This window comes from Anoplopoma fimbria, chromosome 19 (genome assembly GCF_027596085.1).
Source record: "Anoplopoma fimbria isolate UVic2021 breed Golden Eagle Sablefish chromosome 19, Afim_UVic_2022, whole genome shotgun sequence".
Classification (NCBI taxonomy): Eukaryota; Metazoa; Chordata; class Actinopteri; order Perciformes; family Anoplopomatidae; genus Anoplopoma; species Anoplopoma fimbria.
The window spans coordinates 16,242,725-16,264,739 of NC_072467.1; the positions used below are offsets into that span (position 1 = coordinate 16,242,725).

A 22,015-nucleotide genomic window follows, 5' to 3' on the forward strand; every position below is an offset into this window, starting at 1 on the left:
TAATATTAAATGATCTTAACTACCGTATAAAAAATATCAAAAATGATTCTTATTATGGGTAAATGAGCCCTAGGCCGAGGCTGGGAGGCGGGGTTAATGACACACTTGTATGCTTGCACTATGAGCCCACAGATGCTGAAGATCTGTATTATGTATTACCTCATCAGTCGAGCCATTTTGGCTTCACGTGCCACTGAGTTTTAGGAATTAACGGGAGCCAGCTTGAATTGCTGTATCCAGTTGTCTTTTAAATCAATGCTTGTGGTCCTCTGGCTTTGTTTTGTAGTTTTACAAATAAAATATCTCAACTACTGACAACATTTGGTTCTCACATGCATGCTCTCTCAGAAAAAATGCAATTACTTCTTGAATCATCAGGTCAAAGTTTCAGTTGGTCAAAACATTTTTTATGACTAAATACCTGTTCTATTGTTTAGTGCTAATTAGCAAACGTTAGCATGCTAATATCACTAAGCTAAGATAATGAACATAATCATGGTACCTGCTAAATATCATCATGTTAGCATTGTCACTGAAGACCTACGCATGTTAACAAGCTGACGTTAGCATGTAGCTCAAAGCCCCACTGCTAGCATGGCTCATTATATATGTCAGTCTTTAGCAGTATATTTCTTGTCCTACAATCCTCAGAAAGCTGTTAAAGACGAGTCCTCCAGATCTCCAGCAGAGACTCCTCACATTGACGGATGCGATAGAAGAGCAGCTGGACAGTCGGCCGGGTTCCTGTGGTATGTGTCCTTTATTTTACAGAAAATCACCACTAGTCAGACTTGTATTTTCAGCTGCCATCACCTGGTGATTTGAAGATTCGCATTGTATCTGGTAGAAGTATTAGTTTGATCAACAGCAGATTACTAGCCAGGTGATCATTAACACATTTGCTCCTGAAGGAAGCTCTTGTATTTGCAGATGGATAGTGTTTTAATGTGTTCCTCAGGAGGATTCTGTGATACCTATGCTGCTCTGTGTGATTTCAACCAGATGCCATTCAGAGAGGAGATTCAGTGGGTGAGTCTCAACTGTACTGCAACATGAAGTACTTTAATAAGTCACATTTACCAAACCCTATAGGGACATCTTTCACCATAAACTACTTGAATGACACTTCATAGCCACTTGACAATAAGCAAATGTGATCAGTGGTGTTTCCAAATGAAGCATGGCTAACTGTTTTGGCAGGATGTGGACAACATCTACTGCATCAACAACTGGAGAGAGTTCAACCTGCACGACTTCAGCCACTTAGACAGCAGGTGGGATACAGTACAGTGTTGTTACATCCAATCTTAAGGGGCTGGTCCATTATTCTTTTATTCAATATATTGTTATGTATTCAAATCCAAACATACACATTTTGGTCCAAGTATGCACGTTTTAGCGTCAAAATGCTATTTTCCAAAGCCCCTCTAAAAACATTTTCCCCCCTGACCTGATGTAGGTTTCTGTATGATGATGATGCTACATATACAGCTATAGCCAGTGTATTGCAAACTTAACTTAGGTGGCTGTCGACATGCTCCCAGTTTGGAGTAGCAGACAGGAGTAGCGGCATGGAAGCTAAGCAATTTACTGATGTGGACATCACATTAGCTCGGAATCTGAAAATCACACAATAACAAAAAACTAACTTACCGGTAGATGCAGTGGTAGACCAGCAACTCGTCTGTCCTGTCAAGGTAAAATTACTGGTTTTGTCAATGGAGTCTAGTGAATTTGAAGAGAGCATAGATAGCGGCTTCAGTTCCCCCTCAAAAACATGTGTCTGATGGCAAGGTTAAGCAGTTAAAATATTCCAAATATGGCATACACTTAAACTGATGTAGATTTTTCCAGGTGGCTGAAATAAGTTTTTCTGCTGCTTCACCCTTTCCGACGGGGAACTGAATATGTTTTATAGCTCTATTCAAAGCCACGAGACTCCATTTATAAAAGCAGTAATTTTACCTCGCAGATCATGGGGGTACACTGCAAAATATAAGAACCCACCTTTACCGTTATGTCCAACTTAGCACAGCCAACATAGACTCAGCTAGTGCTAGCGTTCACATTACTCATAACCTTATTGATTAACTTACTTTGGTTACCTACATTACTACTTTTTGCTAACGGCTGAGTGGGAGTTTTCAGTTGAAAAACCCCTGAAAAGAAACAGATGGGCCCGGCCCTTACTTACCTCTTTAAATTCCTCTCCTTTTCTCTCAGGGACTTGGCTTTAGCAGTAGCAGCTCTGTCTTTCAACCACTGGTTTACCAGGATCTACTGCAAAGACCTCAAACTGGTAAACTCTCTTATTGCTTATGTTCTTCTGTCGTCAGAGAATGGTGAAAGGGTTGAATAAAGGTTTTGCAAAGGATGGTGTCATGTAAGCCCATAATCCCATGTCATGCGAAAAAATGTCAAAGAATTGCTTTATATGCAAAGAGAATCAATTTATACCGTGTGCAAATGGTGACACAGTGGGAAAACTTGCTCCAAACGTTTAATGCAGGCAATTCCCTCCTCTACATTCTCCATTAAGAAATACTTTCCGAGACAAGCATACTCCGTAAGAGATGGGGGACAAAATCCACGGTCCTTGTTCTGTGTAAAAGAAATGTTCTAAATTTAAAACGGAGCGTTTCAGGCAGAGAGTGAATACAGGTATATTCAGACAGACAGTATGGGAAAATGAATGTTTTTTTAACATTAAAGTATATAAACATGTTCTAGGAGAAACACAAAATACAAATATGAACCTTAATATGAGCATGTGTCCCCTTTAAATTTAATAAAACCCAACCACTCACCGGAAGATGAGGAGTTTATCCCACCGGAAGCCTGCAAAAGTCTCCCCTAGTCCTTGGATTCCACACATTTTGTGGAACAGTAAAAAAAAGGATATATGGTAATATCAGACTGAGAAGTTGTTTTGGACCGCCTGTCTCTCTGTCTTTGTCCCTTCAGTCAGTAGACATCCAGCAGCAGTTGACTTTCGTGATGTCCAGATCTCCCAGTCTGGAGGAGCTGTCGCTGGAGGCCAGTGGACTCAAACTGTGAGTTTGTGTTTGAGTGTGTGCAGTGACATACTGTAGTTATATAGCAAGGCAGGTGGGCAAAGTGAACCCTTCCCTAAAAAAGGTGTCCTGTTTATCTATTTCAGACATGAATATTAGCATACTTTAGGGAGATAAATCTTTATGATATTGTGTTGTTTGTGCACATTGTGCACATTGTCAGATGGACCGAGGGACACTGAACCACAGGTTTTGTTTTAACTAAGAAAATACACCTTGAGAAAGTTTGAAACTAAATATAAATCCAAGGAGGCTGTTTCTTTTTCTTAATTAAAGTCTAGTTTACAGGGATTGATTGAGAAGTAACCTTGTTATTCTGCTGAAGGGATTTTGCAATCAAAATGGCAGCTGCCCTGCGGGAGCACACCTCCTCTACCCTGCAATCCATCAACCTCTCCAGCAATCCAATCGAAGACAAAGGTGGGCTTTTAATTGATCACATCTGAGTGCTGTAAGCACTGTATATGAATAGAGGAGTTGTTCCTTTCTTGTAGTTTCTGGCTCTGCAAATAGTTTAAAGTTAGGAATTGGGTCCATTGCTTTAATGGGGGCAGGAAGGTTTAGGAAAAGTCTTCACTTGGATTTGAAGTAGGTGTGGGATAAAGAGAAAGGGCAGTCGTTAAAAGGCAGATTGTTAAAACAACATTTGCAGGGAGGAAAGACAATCATGGCTGCCAGATGATGTTAGGTACAGCTGTTCTAATAAAACAATAAATGCTTTTCAAGCATGATCCACTCATGCAACATGGTTTGTTTTATTCCATAATACAAAACATTTTGTTCACATATTATTAGTTGTACATATTATAAGAGCTATCAATAATGTCATTGATTACACCTGTGCCTTTCCTGCTTTGATTACTCCAAATAGCTGCTATAAAAATGGTCTAAATGTATATGTGATACAACAAGAAATAGACACTGTATTCATATCAGTTATGCATTTGAAATGAACATGAGCAAATGCATTATTTCTGTGTGCGTACCATCAACATGTTTGTCTTCATACTGGATTTAAGACATATTTTGTGTGTTTTCATTTCTAGGTGTCATAGCCCTCAGTCAGGAGTTAGAGAACCTAGCTGAAGGACTCAAGCACCTTTCTCTGTCCCGGGTATCAATGACTGCTAAAGGTACATAAAGACAAATTGTGTTCCACCACTGTTGAGGACATTACATTGACTTCCATTCATTTCTTGAAGACTTACTCTAACCCTAACAACTAATTGCGTAATTCTAACGCAAACCCTAATATTAACATAACCCTTTACCTAACCTTAAACATTAAAGTCTTAACCCTAAAATGTCATGATTTACGTTATGGTGATGTGCATGTTGTCCACAACATGAAAGGGAGTCTCCACAATGTGTGTGGAAATAGAATCATGTTCCCACAACATGAGTAATACACCTACCCCTCCCCTACACACACCCCTTTACTTATATCTTCAGCTGTGTCCCAATCCAGCGGCTGCAGCCTTCAGAGGACCCAGCCTTCGCGGTCTACGTCGGTTGCGTCCTTTGAATACTGCGAAGGCTGGACCGAGCGGTCCCCGAAATGAGACGGTCTGGTCCACAAATGATTTCCTGTTTGTGTCACCAACTTTTCGCGCCCCCACCCTTTTTGCCGCTCCAGTCTCCTAGCAACCAGCTGCGGTTGACATAAAAGAGGTGAAGCTAAGTTAAAAGATTATAATGGACGAGCTGCTATAAATAGCGCAGCGGCTCTCGGTAGAGTCAGCTGGTTAGTTAATAGCGTCACGTAAATTAACCGAACATTTTAACATAAGTGTGATCTGATCAGGTCCCTTGTTTTTAGTTTTAACACTCGTATTGATAGATATTCACGTGAGTTAAAACCCAATAATTACATTTAAATGTGAATTCTCCCGTTGCTGGTCCACTAGTCGCCATGTCATTAAAAAAAAAAAATCAACTTCACCAGCACGCAATGAATCTTGGGATATGTTGGGCTGTGAAGGATCCATCAGTTGTATCCTCCAAATCTAGGAATAGTAGGCCTCATTTGTCGGCCGCTGTGACGCAATCAGTCTACAAATACACCCTCCGAAGGATGCTGCCGCTGGATTGGGACACAGCTTTTGTGAGCACACTCATTGACATAATTCCCCAGCCCCTTACCCTAACCTTAACCCTCTCAACACTGACCCCAACATGAACCCTGAACCTTAAAACCAAGTTTGAACTCACACAGGCCTTTGAAGAAGTAAGGACTGCCCATCCTCACTATGTAGCAAGTACCAGAATACATACACACATTATACATATTTTAAACCTTACCACTTTGGTCTGTTTATTATTATAGTTCTATAAACCAGGAGGATGAACAGTATGTGGATGGAGGTTGATGATAGATAAACAGGAGGTGGATTTCAACATCATACACACTCCGTCCTGCTGTTCTGCTGTTCTCGATCCTGCTCTTCCTTTCCAGAATGAACAAGGGCAGAACGGACCGGGACCTTTGGAATCTGTAGCCTTCAACCATCAACGTCATTTCTAACTAAATACAATTATTTCACAAAATTGCCTTTACATCCGATGATCCTCCCCCTTTTCTAGCAACATGATTACCATTTCTCCATGGTGTGATGCATCTGTTTCCAGGTCTTGGCTGTCTGAGTCAGGTGTTATCCTCAAATCCGCTGTTCTCAGCATCTCTGACCCACCTTGACCTGTCTGGTAACCCTGGCAGCCTGGTTACCGAAGACGCAACGGTACACTCTGCTGTGTGTGTGTGTTTCATGTCAAATGATGTGGATTGAAGATAGATATTGTTGCATACAAAGAATTCAGACATGGATACAAATACTGTACATACACATCCAGAAGTGGAGCTGAAACTCGTAAGCTGGAAGTCCTAGTTCATGTGCAGGGATGGACCTTCTACATATCCCAGTTAAAATAGGCTTGTGGGAAAAATATTTACTTTTGAGCAATATTTTAACTGTTAAAATATATGAAACCATTCATAACATATGAAACATATATTACATAGTATGTTTATACATTATGTGTGTGTGTTTTGCAGTTTCTCTTCAAGTTCTTGTCCAGTACTAACTCCCTGTCTCATCTGGACCTCAGTGATACCAACTGCCCTCTGGACACGGTCAGTGAGAGACAGTTCATACAAACATTTCAAGAACAAGTTATCGTAACAATTTGCACGACAAAATGCAGATGTAGCCCATTTGCTACACAAGGAAAAAAATGACAAACAAAATAAAAAACATTAGTACAGTAGTGCTCCAGTAATAAAGACATAAAGATAACAAACTCAGACAAAAATGTAGGAAAATTCACGGGAGCTACCGGCCGCAGCATGTACATACACCGCCGTTCAAAATGCTTAACTGCTCCTCTGCTCTTAGTCTATTTGGTTGATTTCACCTAAAGTAATAATAGTCAAACATTTTGGAAAGTCAGCTTCCTGTCAGAGGAGAAAGTTGATAGGATTTGTTTTTTGTCATTCAGTACAGAGATATGTCCAGGACATGTTTAGCCTAGCTTAGCAAGAAGACTGGCTCCATCAAGAGTAAAAACAAATCAATGAATCAAGACTTGTTACTGTTGGTTTCTTGATTTCCTCATTTACGGAATACGGTGTCAGTGTTAGTCGCTTAAGTCTTTCCAGTAATCCAGTAAGATCTGCCAGTGTAGTGGTGCAATGGAGATAATGGGATGACATCACTTTCTGATTTGTTTGGTTAGTATTTCGATAACATTGGATGGAAGGACGCTGCAGCGCACAAACTATTATGTATGAAACTGCCAATCACACTATTTACTTATTAAATTAAGGTGCCAGAACGCTCCCTGGCTTTCCACATTTGTCTCATACCCAGTGTATAATGAAGAGCTAAAATTTGTGATGACAATAAAGTTCTACAATGTAAAACCACATAGTGATACTATGACCTACCTACACAGTAATGACAGTGTGTTGAGAAAACAGGCAGAATTTGAATGTTTTATGAACACTATATTACAGATTAATAACCACTACAGATGCGTGTATTAACCTGTTGATTTAGTTATTTGCTAATACATGACAATGGATGTATTGAAAGGGGAAGGGGGCCAACCGAGACAGCATATTTATGGGGTCCAGATCTTTGTGCTATGCCACTGTTGTTAATTGAACTATTGTGAATTATTATGTATTGAAGTTCTCTGCTTGACATTCTGGACATACCACTCACTTATTGTAACTTTCTCTTGCAGTTATTTGTGTCCCTGTCTGCTGGATGTTGTTACAAACTGATGCACCTGAGCCTGGCCAGAAATCCTTTCAGCCACAGGTCAGCTCCACTGTCCAAGTTCAGTTCAGTAATGTCAGTGGTCTTCACTTTGATTTTGAGATGTAGGACCTTTGAACTTGACATCCGCTCTCCATTAGAGTAGTCAGTAGCACATCTGTCTCCAGAGTGGCCGTCTGCTCTCCTCCCAGCTGTAGTCTCCTAGCGGTGGGGAGCCAGTACCCAGCACTGCAGATGGCCACCAGCCCGCCGTTCCACTTATTTACTGTAACCAAATAGCATGTTAACATGGTGGGATTAGCAAACTAATGTTAGCTTGTAATTGTTCTTTTGTTTCATGACGTAGATTAGTCCAAAACCGTTGACTCTAAATCAGAATTGGTTTTGCAAAATTCAGGCTGATTTAAGACAGTAGGTGGTGTTTCGAGCATATCAATGCAGATTATAAATTTAGTATGAAATATCTTTAATAACACCAGCATTGATGTGTTTCATCAAAGCACAGTCATATATTTTAGTTCATAGCTTTAAAAAACATGTTCAAGTGGGCAGTTACTCTTTAAGTTAAGCCACACCGTAGTTATTTTAACCCAGACATCTCATTTGTCACGTAACTTTCTTACTTAAGAAACTTAAGTTTGGTAGTTATTTTAACCCAACCACGATCCTTTCCTAAATCTAACCAGGTGCTCTGATCTCTCATGTTGCTGGAAACCGTGCTAAAGATTTAAAAGAATCTATCTATTTCTGTCACCCTTTATGCACAATGACCATCTACACTAGTTTTAACAATGCACTGTTGGGTAATTCACCATTGAGCGCATAATAATTCAGACTAGACACTGCAAAAAGGCAAAATACGATTTCAAACGCACTCACAATTTTTTTTTGGACTTGTTATAGCAGGAAAATCCCAGGTGGAACTAATTAAGGATTTCTCTGTTCCATTTAGAGTGGATACCTACATTAAATTAAGCCGTTAATAAACATTATTGGCTACACTGGTGTTTTTCATGCTGCAACATGTGAAAAGGTCTGCCAGCAGGGACAACAGCACGACGTCTGGAATGTTGAGGCAACATAGACAGTCTCGTAAGGAGCTCCTTATGTACTGAGACTAACGGGGTAATGCAGGGCAGGTGATGAGTCAGGTGGCACGCTGAGTCGGGAACATACTGAGGAAAACGAGTGGGCAGGCTTGGGATAGCAGTCTGACCCGAAATATTAATGAATCAGCTGTTGGGATATAAAATAAATGATAATAATAATATAATTCCCTCCCGCTAAACTTCAAGGTGTGGTTGATATAATTGTGTGAAAATTAAGTTTTTAAGGCTACAGGTTACTATGAAAGTGTTTGTGTAAGTTGATTGTGTGTTTGTGTGTAGAAAGGTGCAGAAGGTGACCAGGAGCATTCGAGAGTTCTTCAGTCAGAGCTGTGAGCTCAAATATGTGGGCCTGTCTGCAACCAAACTACCTCCACAAGCTCTCAGGTACTTCAGACAAATGCAATGTTGCACACACATCACATCTGGCTTTATGGCAATAGCACCAATAAAATGCAAGATTACCGCCAACATTTACCACATGGTTCCTGACTGGAATTTGCCGGAGGATTGTCTCTAACTTCTTCCAACGTCCGTCTTATCAGACTGCTCCTATCAGAAAGGGAACTGCTGCTTTTATTGAGTTTGGTAAAATATGTGTGAATGTGTGAATGATGACATGGAGTGTTAAAGCGCTCGAGTGGTTGGAAGACAAGAAAAGTATTATACAAAGTACAAATTACAGTCCATATACCATTTACTTCCCTCCAACTGTATTGTTGATTACCTCCACAACAAAGGTTATTGGAGTTTGCCCTTTCTGCTCTTTCACCAACAACTTGCACCCCAAGCAGTTTTCAACTACAATATATAATTCCTTTACTCAATAGAAAAGGCATAATTATGGCTTGAAGTATGAGGGAACTCAAAAATGTATTTTGTGTAGTTATAATGCAATAAATCATAAAAAAAAGTTTTTGGATAATTATTTACAACAAATGTAAAACAATGAAATCTATTTCTACAACATTTTTTTCAAGTGCCCACAAGTGTTACCAATATTGGGGGGGGAAATTGAGGCTCCACATGCTGAATATATTCTACTATTTGCATTTTTACAACCTATACTTACAACCTATTTTGTTCTCTCCAAATTGTTTAAATAGACATGGAGGATAAAATTATAATGATGATGAGATCATGAGCTTTGATTTGCTTGCTTTTCCTGATAGAAGCATTCGTCACACAGCGTTTGTTCAAGGACTGTCAGAACGTTGAAAATCTTACCATGAGCTTCTGGCTACGTGTCATTTTGGCAACTTTGTAAAAGAAAACATGCTTTTCATTCGTTCTGAGTTTTTTTTTCGCTGACTCAGCACTCTCATCTTCTGTATTTCCACTTACTGTTTGCAATTTGCAAGTTGCAACACCTTGGTTGTTTTCAGGCTTCACATTTCCTGTTCTAATAATTCCTCCCACAATTAAAAAAGTATTCACTTCTCTCTCAATACACTTTTTCCAAATTAGCTAACAAGGCAGCTAGCGCCTAGCTCACTGTTTTTGGTCGCTTGTGCTTAATGACATCAGACTGCAGAAAGTAATTTCTTACTTTTACGGAACTGCTTAAAGATCACTGGCATCATGGCTGGGTGATAATGCTAACGTATGTAAAGCTAAACACTGATATAGTAATGCTGTTCTATTTTTTGAATTGCAACCATAGACGTGGATTTGCTGATCATCTGTGATATCACCAGATTAACTGGGTTTCTGTGGTTCACGAGTCTGTTTAAGGGGGGAAAGTGCCAAAGCAGCTCTGCTATAAATGTATACACTTGTATAATTAATAGATTTATATGTTTTGTTTTACAACTAGGTTATTACTACAGGGTCTGGCAACCAACACTCATCTGTTTGGGCTTGAGTTGGACCTCAGTAGCTGTGAGGTATAGTTCACACTCACACAAATAAGATAAAAAACGAAGATGCAGTAAACAAACTATTTTATGCCTGTTTGTTTGTACATATGTGTGTATGTGTAGCTGCGTTCTGCAGGGGCCCAGGTGATACAGGAGCACATCTCTGAAGCCACAGCTATCAGAAGTCTGGATGTCTCTGACAATGGTATGCACAACCACAAACACACAATCAAAGCGGAAAACAGGGGCATACACACAATCAACCTCCAGTTCTAGCACTCATTTCAGGACATTATCCTTCAGTCCAGAAACGCTTACATGGAACAAGTCAAAGGCCATAAGTTTCACATTGGTGGACCGGTGCAACACAATGTTTTAATTCTGGCGCTATCACCGCTGTTAAACCTGATGTGGGTGTTAGATGGTGAATGCTTTGCTGATATTTTGCTGATTATTTATTCTGTGCAAGTTAGACTACTGTATTAGCACCTGTTGTAGCCAATTAACATGTAAACAGTAAAAGAGACTCTAAGAAAATTAGTAAATAAAGAAATGTACAGTAATTACTATAGGAATGTACCATTAACATCAGAAATTAGATAAAAGAACGCAGAATTTGCTAACATGTATGCAAAGTCACTTAACTTGGTGTCATATACAGGTAGTTGACCTTATTGAGAAAAGGCATATTTACTTTCTTGCCTAGAGAACCTCTGGTTCTGAAAAGTGACACCAATGCTGAAGCGTCTAAAACCTGCGTTCTCTCTACTGTCCATCAGGGGGCGACTCCTCTGGTTGTATAGAAGTCTATGAGAAAATGACTCTACTTCTCTCTTTATTTATTTTCTTCCTTCCGTATACAACAGTCTACGGTAAATGAATGCAGGAGAAGTTAATCATTTTAAAAGGAGGCAACCTCCTGTTCTGCCGAATGAAACCGATGTGGAAGTGACTTAAAACTTTAACCTCTCTACTGTCCATCAGGGGGCGACTCCTCTGGTTGTATAGAAGTCTATGAGAAAATGACTCTACTTCTCTCTTGATTTATTCCTTCAGTAAACATTGTAAACATGAGTTTATGGTCTCAATCTCTAGTTTCAAGTCTTTTTCAATACAGCATGATGTTCATTTAGTAAATTATGGTCCATTTAGAGTCAAATAGACCATAAAGCAGGGTATGTTGTTGGGGACCAAAATGGGGACAGCCAAAATGCTGAACTCAAGGCTTCAAAACATCAGTCCACAAACCAATGGTTGACATCTCGAGTGACTGCGTTCACTTCTTATATACAGACTATGTTTCTGACATAGGTATTTTTACACAGTTTTACATCAGAGCCACTGGTGAAGCATCTTCCACTGATCTATTTGACTGATCGAGGTTGGCTGAAATATTAAGATTTCTGTCTTAACTGTTGCTGCTAAGCAGCTGACCTCCACCTGCTCACTTTCTGTCTTCATTTCTTTCTTAATGTTGAAATGTTTCAACCCTCTATGTTGCTCCCTTTCTCTCTCTCTGTGCTCTTAGGTTTTGAGAATGACATGGTAACTCTGGTTCTGTCTATCGGTCGATGTCACTCTCTTCGACACCTCGCACTGGGAAGAAACTTTAACATGAAGTCCAGGTCTGAGGAACATAATGCAAACCTTTTACCCTGCCTGCATGTCTTCTCCTGTCATCAGCTCATCACATGGATATACCATACATACACCTTTGTACAGAGACGGCTGTAGACAACTGAAGTCATAGACTAAGTTTAAAACTTTACGAATCACATGAAATTAGTTATTCTGTAAATGAGCTTCTTAAAATTCAAACTTAATAAAATATTAATCCTTTTTGTTTATGGGAGCAAAAATCGATTTCAAACTTGGTCTGTTTCTGCAAACCAAACTTTTTGCAGATACTTTGGTCCCACCGCTTTCGCCGTTTACATTGGATCGATCAAAATATTACCTCACCGAAATCTCTCTAAACAGTGCCCTCTTACCTCTTAGCTGCCAAAATCCAGATGTGAGAAGCTCATTTAAAGGACTAGACTAAAATGCATTAAATGATAAAAAAATCAAATAAGGTAGACATCATTTGTATAATTCAATGCATCATGACTACAGTGACAGACAAAAGGAAGCAGAGTTCTTACACAGAGATCCGGGACACTGTGGGATGCAGTCAGGAGGAGAATAAGACAGCAGGTCCTTTAGAACTGGTTTAAATATTTAAGGTTGTAGATGTGGACGGAGCAAAAACAGTTTTTTTGTTGGAGGTTGTTGGGCCAAAAGCAACCTGAGTTGAAACAGTACGCAGTGTACTTTTCTGCAAACCACGGATACGTTGAATGGCAACGTTTTTGCATTTGTTCAGAGCAATTATGGAGCGAATATGAAACTTATCTGCTTTAATGACGAGTATAACAAGCAAGGAAGTCAGCTTAGAGTGGGTGGGAGGTGTGGTGGATGGGTCAACAAACACAGGACTTTTACCCAGGAATCCGCTGTTTGTGCCCCAAGTGAAACAAAGAGTAAACGTTAGCTGTTAGCAGCCGAAGGGGCAGCACAGTCCTGTTTGGCTAAATAACGGAGCTAACAGCTAACGTTAACGGAGGTTGCATTCAGTTAGAGTATGATGTGTAAAAACTTTAATCAGTACAATGGGTTTTGGGTGAAGTTAAATGTTATCTCATATATACATGCAAACACACACACAAGTTCAGGAAGGATGATTATATGTGTACATCTTTACATTCAACTCATCTATGGTTTGCAGAAACGTAAATGTCAAAAACAAATTCTGCCGACTGGTTTGGTAGAAGATTTGCAGACACAACTCAGGGCTGTCAGAACTACAGTGACCTTCTCTGCACAATTCTTTGAAAACAAATAATTTCTTCAATAAAAGTTGACAATGTCTGATTTTATTATTTTAATGAGAAAACGTTATATTTGAACATCAATCAAAGCTCAGGAAGAAAAAGATACCTTTTTACGTTTATTTTGCTGACTAAAACTCAATCAAACTAAATGTCAGTGGGGTAATCACATTGAGAATACAGTGAATTAGGCCACACTGTACATTTTTTGTTAGATTAGAAAGGACCGATTTGATTGTAATGTCTTCTTTGCAAGTTGGATATAAATTTATCCTCTACCCCTCGTTATACCTTTCGGTGAAAAGAAAAGTTGTTTTATCACTTCTTCTTTTTTTACTTTACATCAACAAGGTTCTGTCTCAGTCAATCATCATTAAACAGCAGAAGGATGATCAATTATTCATTAATTGAGCTTATAATAAAACATTTCAATTAAAATTGTGCAATACAATTAAATCTTATAAACGCGCCTTTGACATTTTACAGAATGCTGTGTAGACTGCAAGACTTATAAAAATCATGTAAATTGTCAAACAACCATAACAATATTTTTTTAACGATACATCTCTCACCTTTATTTGATCTCCTCATCATCATATCAGCCACAGCCATGTCTAGAAAACTGTATGTACACTGGTCTGAAGTTGGTACATTCTCACCGCACACCCTTCTTTATAGAAATACTAGTCCATGTGGGGAATGGCGTATGCATGTTTTTTGTTGCGTACTCATCTGGCCCCAAGACATTGTGTTCCGTTCACTTCTTAAACCAAACCTTTACTAAATAGTACAAACATCTACTCCAGTCCTCCTTTTTTAAACCCAATTTTTGATCAAATATTGCTGCCATGTTTCTCCTGTTCCTCTTTCCTTCATGTCATGCGTGTACCCTTATGTACACTTTCTGTCTTCCAGAGCTCTTACCGATGTTCTTCATCGTATAGTTCAGCTCATTCAGGATGACGAGTGTGTGAGTGACACGTCCTTTCATTTTCAACTTGATTATCAGCAAAAACACCAATCACAGGCCATATTACACTTCATTTTCCAATACATTTTTCTTCTTAGAATGACACAGTTTATATAAATGTGTGTGTGTGTGTGTGTGTGTGTGTGTGTGTGTGTGTGTGTGTGTGTGTGTGTGTGTGTGTGTGTGTGTTTGTTTGTGTGTGTTTGCCCTTACAGTCTTTATCTGTGTGTGACTCCAAGCTGAAGACGGGCATGCGCATCCTGCTGAGCGCTCTGGGCGGCCACGCTGCTCTGACTGAAGTGGACATCAGTGGAAACAACATCGGAGACATGGGAGCCAAAATGCTGGCCAAGGCCCTGATGACAAACACTAGACTGAGGTCCACACTCACACACACACACACACACACACACACACACACACACACACACACACACACACACACACACACGCACACACACGCACACACAGACACAGACGCAGTGCAGCCGCAGCACTGCATGGAAACACAAACAAACACACACACACACACACACACACACACACACACACACACACACACACACAAACTAGCCAAGCTGTTGAACACAAGAGTAGGCTTTAGTGCAAGTGGCCACTTACAATAGTATGATGTTATGTCTAAATCTGTAAATTAGTAAAGTTCTTCAAATATTACAATACAAATGTAAATATAAGATGCAAGTCTGTAAGTCTGATATTAAGATGTACAAAACAGAACTGTCAGAAATGGTTAAATATTGGTTTCTGTTCAAAGACATTATATTTAGTCGATATCTGGTGTTTAAACTAGGATAGGCAATGTACACACAGTGCATTTTATCTGAAATATGTCAAAGCCATATTCTAGTTTTTTTTTTTTAAATCACCACAGGCCTTGTCAAACTGGGCCATCTTTGGCCCAAGAGCCGTAGTTTGGCCACCCCAGGCTTATAGTGATCAACAGCTTATATGGATAAAAAAGAAGAAGCTTTGGACAGAATAATTCCTATGCTAATGCTGTTTAAATAATTAGCTTATAGTCATCTAGTGATTATCTTGGTTCTTACATTAAAACACATTTTATGAAAAATAACAGTAATATTAAAAGTACAATAAGTCTATATATTTTTTTCTTATTCCCTCCCATGACAGCAGTGAAAGTTGGTTCTCTTCAGCCGACCTTGTGTCGTCTAACCAAACAAGCAGAAACAGTCATGGCTGCCAAAGTTTGAAACAGCTGTGAACAATAACATTCTGTTACTAGCGAAGCTGTATGTTCCTACTTTGTATTCATGTAATGAATATACAGATGTAAATTAGATGGAAATCTGCATGAGGAATAAAGAACAATAAAATCTGTAATAGTAATCATCCACGCATAGGGATCAATGTGAACCAGCAGACGTTTCCTCTGTGGTTACCTCATCCTTAATAAGCAGAGGAAGTATCAGGGTTACGTCTGTTTCTGGAACATGCCGTCGTGCAAATTGTTCATCACACTGAAACATTTTTGTTACAAAACCACACCAATATTCATCACATCTAAATATAAACTTTAGGCTGTGAATCCATTGTTGACCACTTGATGTCACCATTTCATTTGGATCTAACATTCAGTACTTGATTGGCTCCAGGATTATTGGATGATTCCTGGTGCATCAGACTCTGGTGATCACTGTAGGACTTCTTCAACCAGACTGAGATAGAGCTGTACTGCTGTACTTCCTTGAACTGACCTCTCTCTCTCTCTTCCAAGGACTCTAACATGGGACAGGAACAATGTAACTGCCAGGGGTTACCAGGATGTGGCTGATGCTTTAGAGAGGTCATACATATACACACACACACACACACACACACACACACACACACACACACACACACACACACACACACACACACACACACACACACACACACACATATCTCTCTCTCTCTCTCTCTCTCTCTCTCTCTCTCTCTCTCTCTCTCTCTCTCTCTCTCTCTATATATATATATATATATATATATATATATATATATATATTAGCCAAAGGTTATTCTCACACAGCACTAAAAGTATTATTATTATAATAATTTATCATTTAGCAAAAGCTGCAGTTGTTGACTATCATGCTGTTCAGAATACTATCATGAAGATGGGGTTTGCTGGGTTCAGTTTGATGCGATTGGTAAAATGCCATCTCTGAAACAAGGGCCCTCTTTGTTTCACACAAAAAAAACAAATACACAACTTACTGAATATCTTACATCACAAAGTTTTCATTCAAAACTATATAAACTTTTGTAAAAATGGTAAAAACTGATGTGCTGAGTGTAAAACACTATCATCTAGAGTCCTTGCAGCCTGCTGTAAATAGAGACTATGAACACAAATGCAATGTGAACTGTTCCTTTCACCCAGTTTGGATGCAGTAGATGAATTTTGATAGTAGGGCTCTATATTGTGCAGGAACTTCACCCTGCAGCATGTGTCCGGCCTGGCTGATGTCACACAGAGTTACCGCAGCAACCCTGACAGAACGAAGGAGGCCCTGCACAAGGTCAGCGTGTGTGTTTGTGTTTGTGTTTGTGTGTGTTTGAGTCTGTGTTTAGCAGGAGAAACACCAGTGTGTGGGAAACGCAAATAAGTTAATTGCTTCAAATGTTGATAAAATTTCATCATGATCTAATAGGGATTCAAATAAAGGTGGATGACATACTGTAAATCCCATGCGCATAAACATTGAGGGATGTGGGTTTAAATGTTAGGTTATTATCTTAGATGTAACAATTTTTCAGTGTACACCTTCTGTGTGTGTGTGTATCTGTGCAGATTCAGCAGTGTTTAGACAGAAACAACCAGAGACAGTCTGAAAGAGTGGAACCTCAGCAAGTGTTTAGAGCTCACCAATCTGAAAAGGTAAGATCAAGTATACCATACATTAATAAATGAACAACAATAGTAAAACATGCTGCTGATTAACTCTTATATGGTATAATAATAATGTGAAAATAAGGCGTCACCTTGGCACAATGTCGTATTGATTGATTGTGTTGTTTTATGAGCCTCTGTGTTGCATGTCTAAATAGACAGCAATATGTAGTACAAATAATGTGACTACTTATAGTAATATTCTCTCTTCATTTATTGTTTCTGCGAGCTTTGTCAATGGTCAATAATGCATAACTTTGTCATTATAAACTTATATTCTGATTTTAGGGTGACTTTGTAACATCTGTCTCGGGACTACAGATGAAAAATAGCCTCTTGGCTAACTCTGGCGCATTTACAGAAATGTTTTATTAATTTGCATTGTCTCTACCAAATAAACATAAAAAGAAAAAATAGCCCTGTCCTAAAACATACCCTGCTTTATGATCTATTTGACACTAAATGAACATCATGCTGTATTGAAGAAGACTTGAAACTAGAGATTAAGACCGTAAACTCATGTTTACAATGTTTACTGAGGGAATAAATCAAGAGAGAAGTAGAGTCATTTTCTCATAGACTTCTATACAACCAGAGGAGTCGCCCCCTGATGGTCAGTAGAGAGAATGCAGCTTTAGGACACTTTAGCATTGGCTTCACTTGGTAGAACAGGAGGTTGCCTCCTGCTAAAATGATTAACTTATCCTCTAATCATTAACCGTAGACAATTAATTACGTAAAAAAAGAAAAAATATCTGACAGCTATGGTTGGTCGTCAAATGACATGCGGTGCGCGGGGGCGAAGCCGTAGCACCCTAAAAAATAGGCTCTTGGGAACGCTTGTGCAGCGCCTTTCTGCTTGTATACATTGACAACAATGACTTTGACGGACCAAAGTAAAAGCGACATGTGATAAGCTTTAAGACACGGAGGTTGCCGCCTGGCCTTAATCTTTCGCTCTGTCTGTCTCGGTTGTCCTCAATTTTAGCAGGTCCAGGGTCTGTGTCAGCAGTTGGAGGACAGCCTCAAACGTCTGATCCACTGCAGCATTCAGGAGGTGCAGGCTGACATCCTGACAGCACACGAGGTGCTGCACAACGCAAGGGAGTCCTTCGAGGTAAGGGCTACTGAGTGAATTATGAATTATGTTATTTTGTGCCAAAATAATCACATCCAGGCTCTGCCAGGTTCTGTTCAATTAAAATACATTTATAAATAATGTATCTGTAAATTATGCTTATTACTAATGTTTCTTTGTGCAGCTGCTTCCCTCTCTGTACGAGGCAGGCAGGAAGTGTTCCTCTGATGGAGACTTGGTGAACTGCATCCTCACTGACACTGCTACTGCACTGACTAATGAATTCAACAGAAGTATACAGGTACACTTTTAAATACACCCGTTGCTCACCTTATCACACAGGCCAGATGACAGGGCAGCATGCTGTTCAGTGATGAAACAAAGGTTACACTCATGAGTACAGCACACGAGGTGTACCAATACAGGGAAAGCTAATGGGCCAGATGAGTGCAGTGCTTTCCTCCTCAAGAACTTTGCATCTGAGCTGGCTCCAGTGTGGCAACCTATATTCCAAACCTCTGTAGACACACACACAATCCCTCTGTCTTGGAAAACCTCCTACATAAAACCACTACCAAAAATCCGATGTCCAAAAGAGCATAAGGATTATAGACCCATAGCCCTCACTTCAGTGATCATGAAATCACTTGAAAGAATACTGCTACAATATCTTGTTAGTTTAACCAAAGAGAAACTTGACCCCTGTCAGTTTGCTTATAAAAAGGGCTGCGGTACAGAGGATGCGGTCGCCACACTGGTCCACCTGATTACAAAACATCTAGATCAGTCTAAAGACAACTATGCAAGGGTGTTGTTCTTGGACTTTTCTTCAGCCTTCAACACGATACAGTCTGATATATTGGTGTCAAAGATGGTCCAGTTAGAACTGAATCCATATTTGATTCACTGGTATGCATGTTTCTTAACCAACAGAGTACAGAGAGTAAAGGTGAACAGAACCCTTTCCTCAGCATTAACTACAAATGTTGGCGCTCCACAGGGTTGTGTAAGCTCAGCTGTACTCTTCACTCTTTATACTGACAGTTGTCGTACTGAAGAATGTCTGTCTGAGGGTAGGAGCAAAGGACCAGATCAGTACATTCTAAAGTACTCTGACGACACAGTTTTAATTTCTCTCTTAAATAGTTTCAGTGACCCTGGACTGCACCAGCAGAGAGTAAATAAGGTGGTTGAATGGAGTGATAACAACGCTCTCATCATAAACACAAAAAAGACAGAAGAGATTGTTTTTGGTGCACCACTGGAGATATGCAAATCTCCTATTACTATTCATAGTGAACAGATCGATCAGGTATGTTCATACACATACCTAGGAGTAGCAATAGACCATCTTCTTTCATGGAAAGATCAGATTGAATCAGTGTGTAAGAAAACAAAGCAAAGAATCTATTTCCTTCGCCGTTTAAGATCTTTTGGTGCCAGTAGAAGGATTCTTCTTTTGTTTTTCACTTCTGTCATTATGAGTGTTCTTCAGTACTGCAGTACCACCTGGTATGGATGTCTGTCTGTAGCCCTAAAGTCACAAATGTTACAACAACTAAACATTTGTTCAAAGATTGTTGGACAACCACTTCAGGAGCTGTATGCTTCCATGTATGACAACAGCATGCTGAGGTTGGCAAAAAACATCACCTCAAACACTAATCATGTTTTGTATAGTGAATACAGGTTATTGCCCTCAGGAAGGAGATACGAGGTACCACTTTTCAAGAAGGTTAGACTAAAAAAGTCTTTTGTCCATCAATCGACTTTGATGCTAAACCGGAGATAGGCGAAGTGGTGGACAATGTGCTCTCGACTATCTGTACCCATGTATGTAAATTTGTTGTGTTTCAATGTGTCATGTCAATGTGTGTAATTCATGTTTTCTGTTTAAACATGCAACGGCTGCTGGGTCGCAAGACAAATTTCAGCACCAGCTGACGAATAAAGTTCATATCATATCATATCATATCAGTAGTTTGACTATTCTAGGAATGATAGTGTGTTGGTTTACAGAACGGGGTAAAGGCCATGGCATGATCACTTCATTTAATTTAATTAAAGGTGGGCTACTGAAATTTAACAGTTAATCAGGAATGCAGAATAACTACAATTGAACATTATTAAGACATTTTTTTGCATTATGAATGTTGTCAGTTCACTATCAATGTATAGTAGTTAAAAATTGTATTGTTTTTTATTAAGTCTTTCCTCTATTTCAGCAGTGGGTATTTCATGTTCCAATTACACCTAAAAGGTGCTTAGTTCGAAATTCACCTCTGCAGGGCTCTCAACATGGCGGCAGCTGGGCAGGAGTCTAGCAGCTAACAGTGCTAGCGGCGCTAACAGTACAATCAAATGGCGAAGACATGCCAAAGGCCCCACCACATCAGCAAGACACACAGACTTAGTACTTGTTAAGCCTTTTTTTTAAGTTATTTTGTGTCTCATTGTAGTCATTTTGTCTCTTTGAAGTCGTTTTGTGTTTCTTTCTGGTCTTTTTGAGTTACTTCCTGGTTGGTACCTTTCTCTTTGAGAGACATTTTGTAGATGCAGGACACAGGACACTTTGGGCCCTTGGGCCTGTGCCCAGTGAGCCGGTTGGTTAATTCATTCATAACAATTTTGAATTTAGCAGCTTTAAAATCCAAAGCATAGTCTTGAGTGAATCTCTTAAATGACAGAATAAATAATTTCTCAATGGTTGCTAATTAGAGCCCTGCTAGTTAGGGGCGACTGTGGCTCAGAAGGTAGAGCGGGTCTTCCCTCAATCAGAAGATTGGCGTTCGATCCCTGGCTCCTCTAGTCCATGACGATGTGTCCTTGGGTGAGCCACTTAACCCCAATTTGCTCCCAAAGCCTGTGCCATGGGTGTATGAATGGGTGTGAATGTTAGGTAGTCCTGATGGGCAGGTGGCACCTTGCATGGTAGCCCCTGCCATCAGTGTATGAATGGATGTGAATGGGTGAATTATGACATGTAGTGTTGAAGCGCTTTGAGTGGTCAAGAAACTAACAAAGCGCGATTAACAGTCCCTTTAACATCCCAGTTCCAGGTTTGCCTTGACGATTCCCGGTCTCGACCACGCTCACGTCCCTACTCTGTGTGTATTCCAGGAGTTGGCTCAAGGCCTGATTAGGGGCGCAGAGGCTACGTGTCCACGCGTGATCCAGCGGTCCAGTGTGTTCGAGTGTCTGTCAGAGTGTGTGTCCAAAAGAAGCAGACAGACACACACATTCCTGAGAAGCACTCTGGTGGAGAACACAGGGCCGATCATCAGCAACCGACTGCGGTAATAACCTTTATGCCTTTACAACTGGTACACCTTCAGACATTTGAAATTGTTTGTATAACATTTGATTTCATTACTTTGTACGAGGATCTGACTTTATTTTGTTTGTTCAAAACCGGGTATAAAAATAATTAAAATGTAAATTTGATGGTTTAGCAGCAGTTAGCCTCTGTGCTATTTCTTGACCAACAACTTTTGGCAGTCACTGCATTTCTAAATGACATTTCCCCGTAGGTTCAGTTGATTCTTGGATGTATCATTGTGTGCTATCTAACAAGACACAACTTAGGAACACGTCATGGATGTGACATATTAGACACAGCCGTATGTATCTTAATAATCTGATTGTAACAGGATTGGGTCTTATAAACACATGATAAAATCTATCTTCTTCATTCGCCCTGGAGATCTTGAGGTGAAGAGACTAGCCCAATCTCAATGTCCCCCCCTGAGCCCTGTACTCTTCAGGGACTTCATTGACATCGACAGCAAAGGGCTGCAGTTGGGATTTGATGTTGGGCCGCTGCGGTAGGGACTAAGGTGTAGGACATGTGGCGCCCCCTCTACC

General features: G+C 39.8%; 1 protein-coding gene across 1 annotated transcript in view; it reads left to right on the forward strand.

The window, feature by feature from the left end:
* The window catches only part of carmil2 (capping protein regulator and myosin 1 linker 2), a 54,769-nt gene that overhangs the window by 7,528 nt on the left and 25,226 nt on the right, over positions 1–22,015 (forward strand). The window contains exons 6-27 of the mRNA XM_054620746.1: positions 652–749; positions 959–1,029; positions 1,201–1,274; positions 2,224–2,299; positions 2,965–3,053; positions 3,400–3,494; positions 4,121–4,207; positions 5,703–5,812; positions 6,127–6,204; positions 7,320–7,396; positions 8,743–8,847; positions 10,277–10,346; positions 10,443–10,524; positions 11,848–11,944; positions 14,105–14,159; positions 14,366–14,538; positions 15,916–15,984; positions 16,612–16,702; positions 16,975–17,061; positions 18,062–18,190; positions 18,336–18,452; positions 21,272–21,447. Coding sequence (XP_054476721.1) covers positions 652–749; positions 959–1,029; positions 1,201–1,274; positions 2,224–2,299; positions 2,965–3,053; positions 3,400–3,494; positions 4,121–4,207; positions 5,703–5,812; positions 6,127–6,204; positions 7,320–7,396; positions 8,743–8,847; positions 10,277–10,346; positions 10,443–10,524; positions 11,848–11,944; positions 14,105–14,159; positions 14,366–14,538; positions 15,916–15,984; positions 16,612–16,702; positions 16,975–17,061; positions 18,062–18,190; positions 18,336–18,452; positions 21,272–21,447 — 2,106 coding nt within the window. The remainder of the gene's footprint in view (positions 1–651; positions 750–958; positions 1,030–1,200; positions 1,275–2,223; positions 2,300–2,964; positions 3,054–3,399; positions 3,495–4,120; positions 4,208–5,702; positions 5,813–6,126; positions 6,205–7,319; positions 7,397–8,742; positions 8,848–10,276; positions 10,347–10,442; positions 10,525–11,847; positions 11,945–14,104; positions 14,160–14,365; positions 14,539–15,915; positions 15,985–16,611; positions 16,703–16,974; positions 17,062–18,061; positions 18,191–18,335; positions 18,453–21,271; positions 21,448–22,015) is intronic.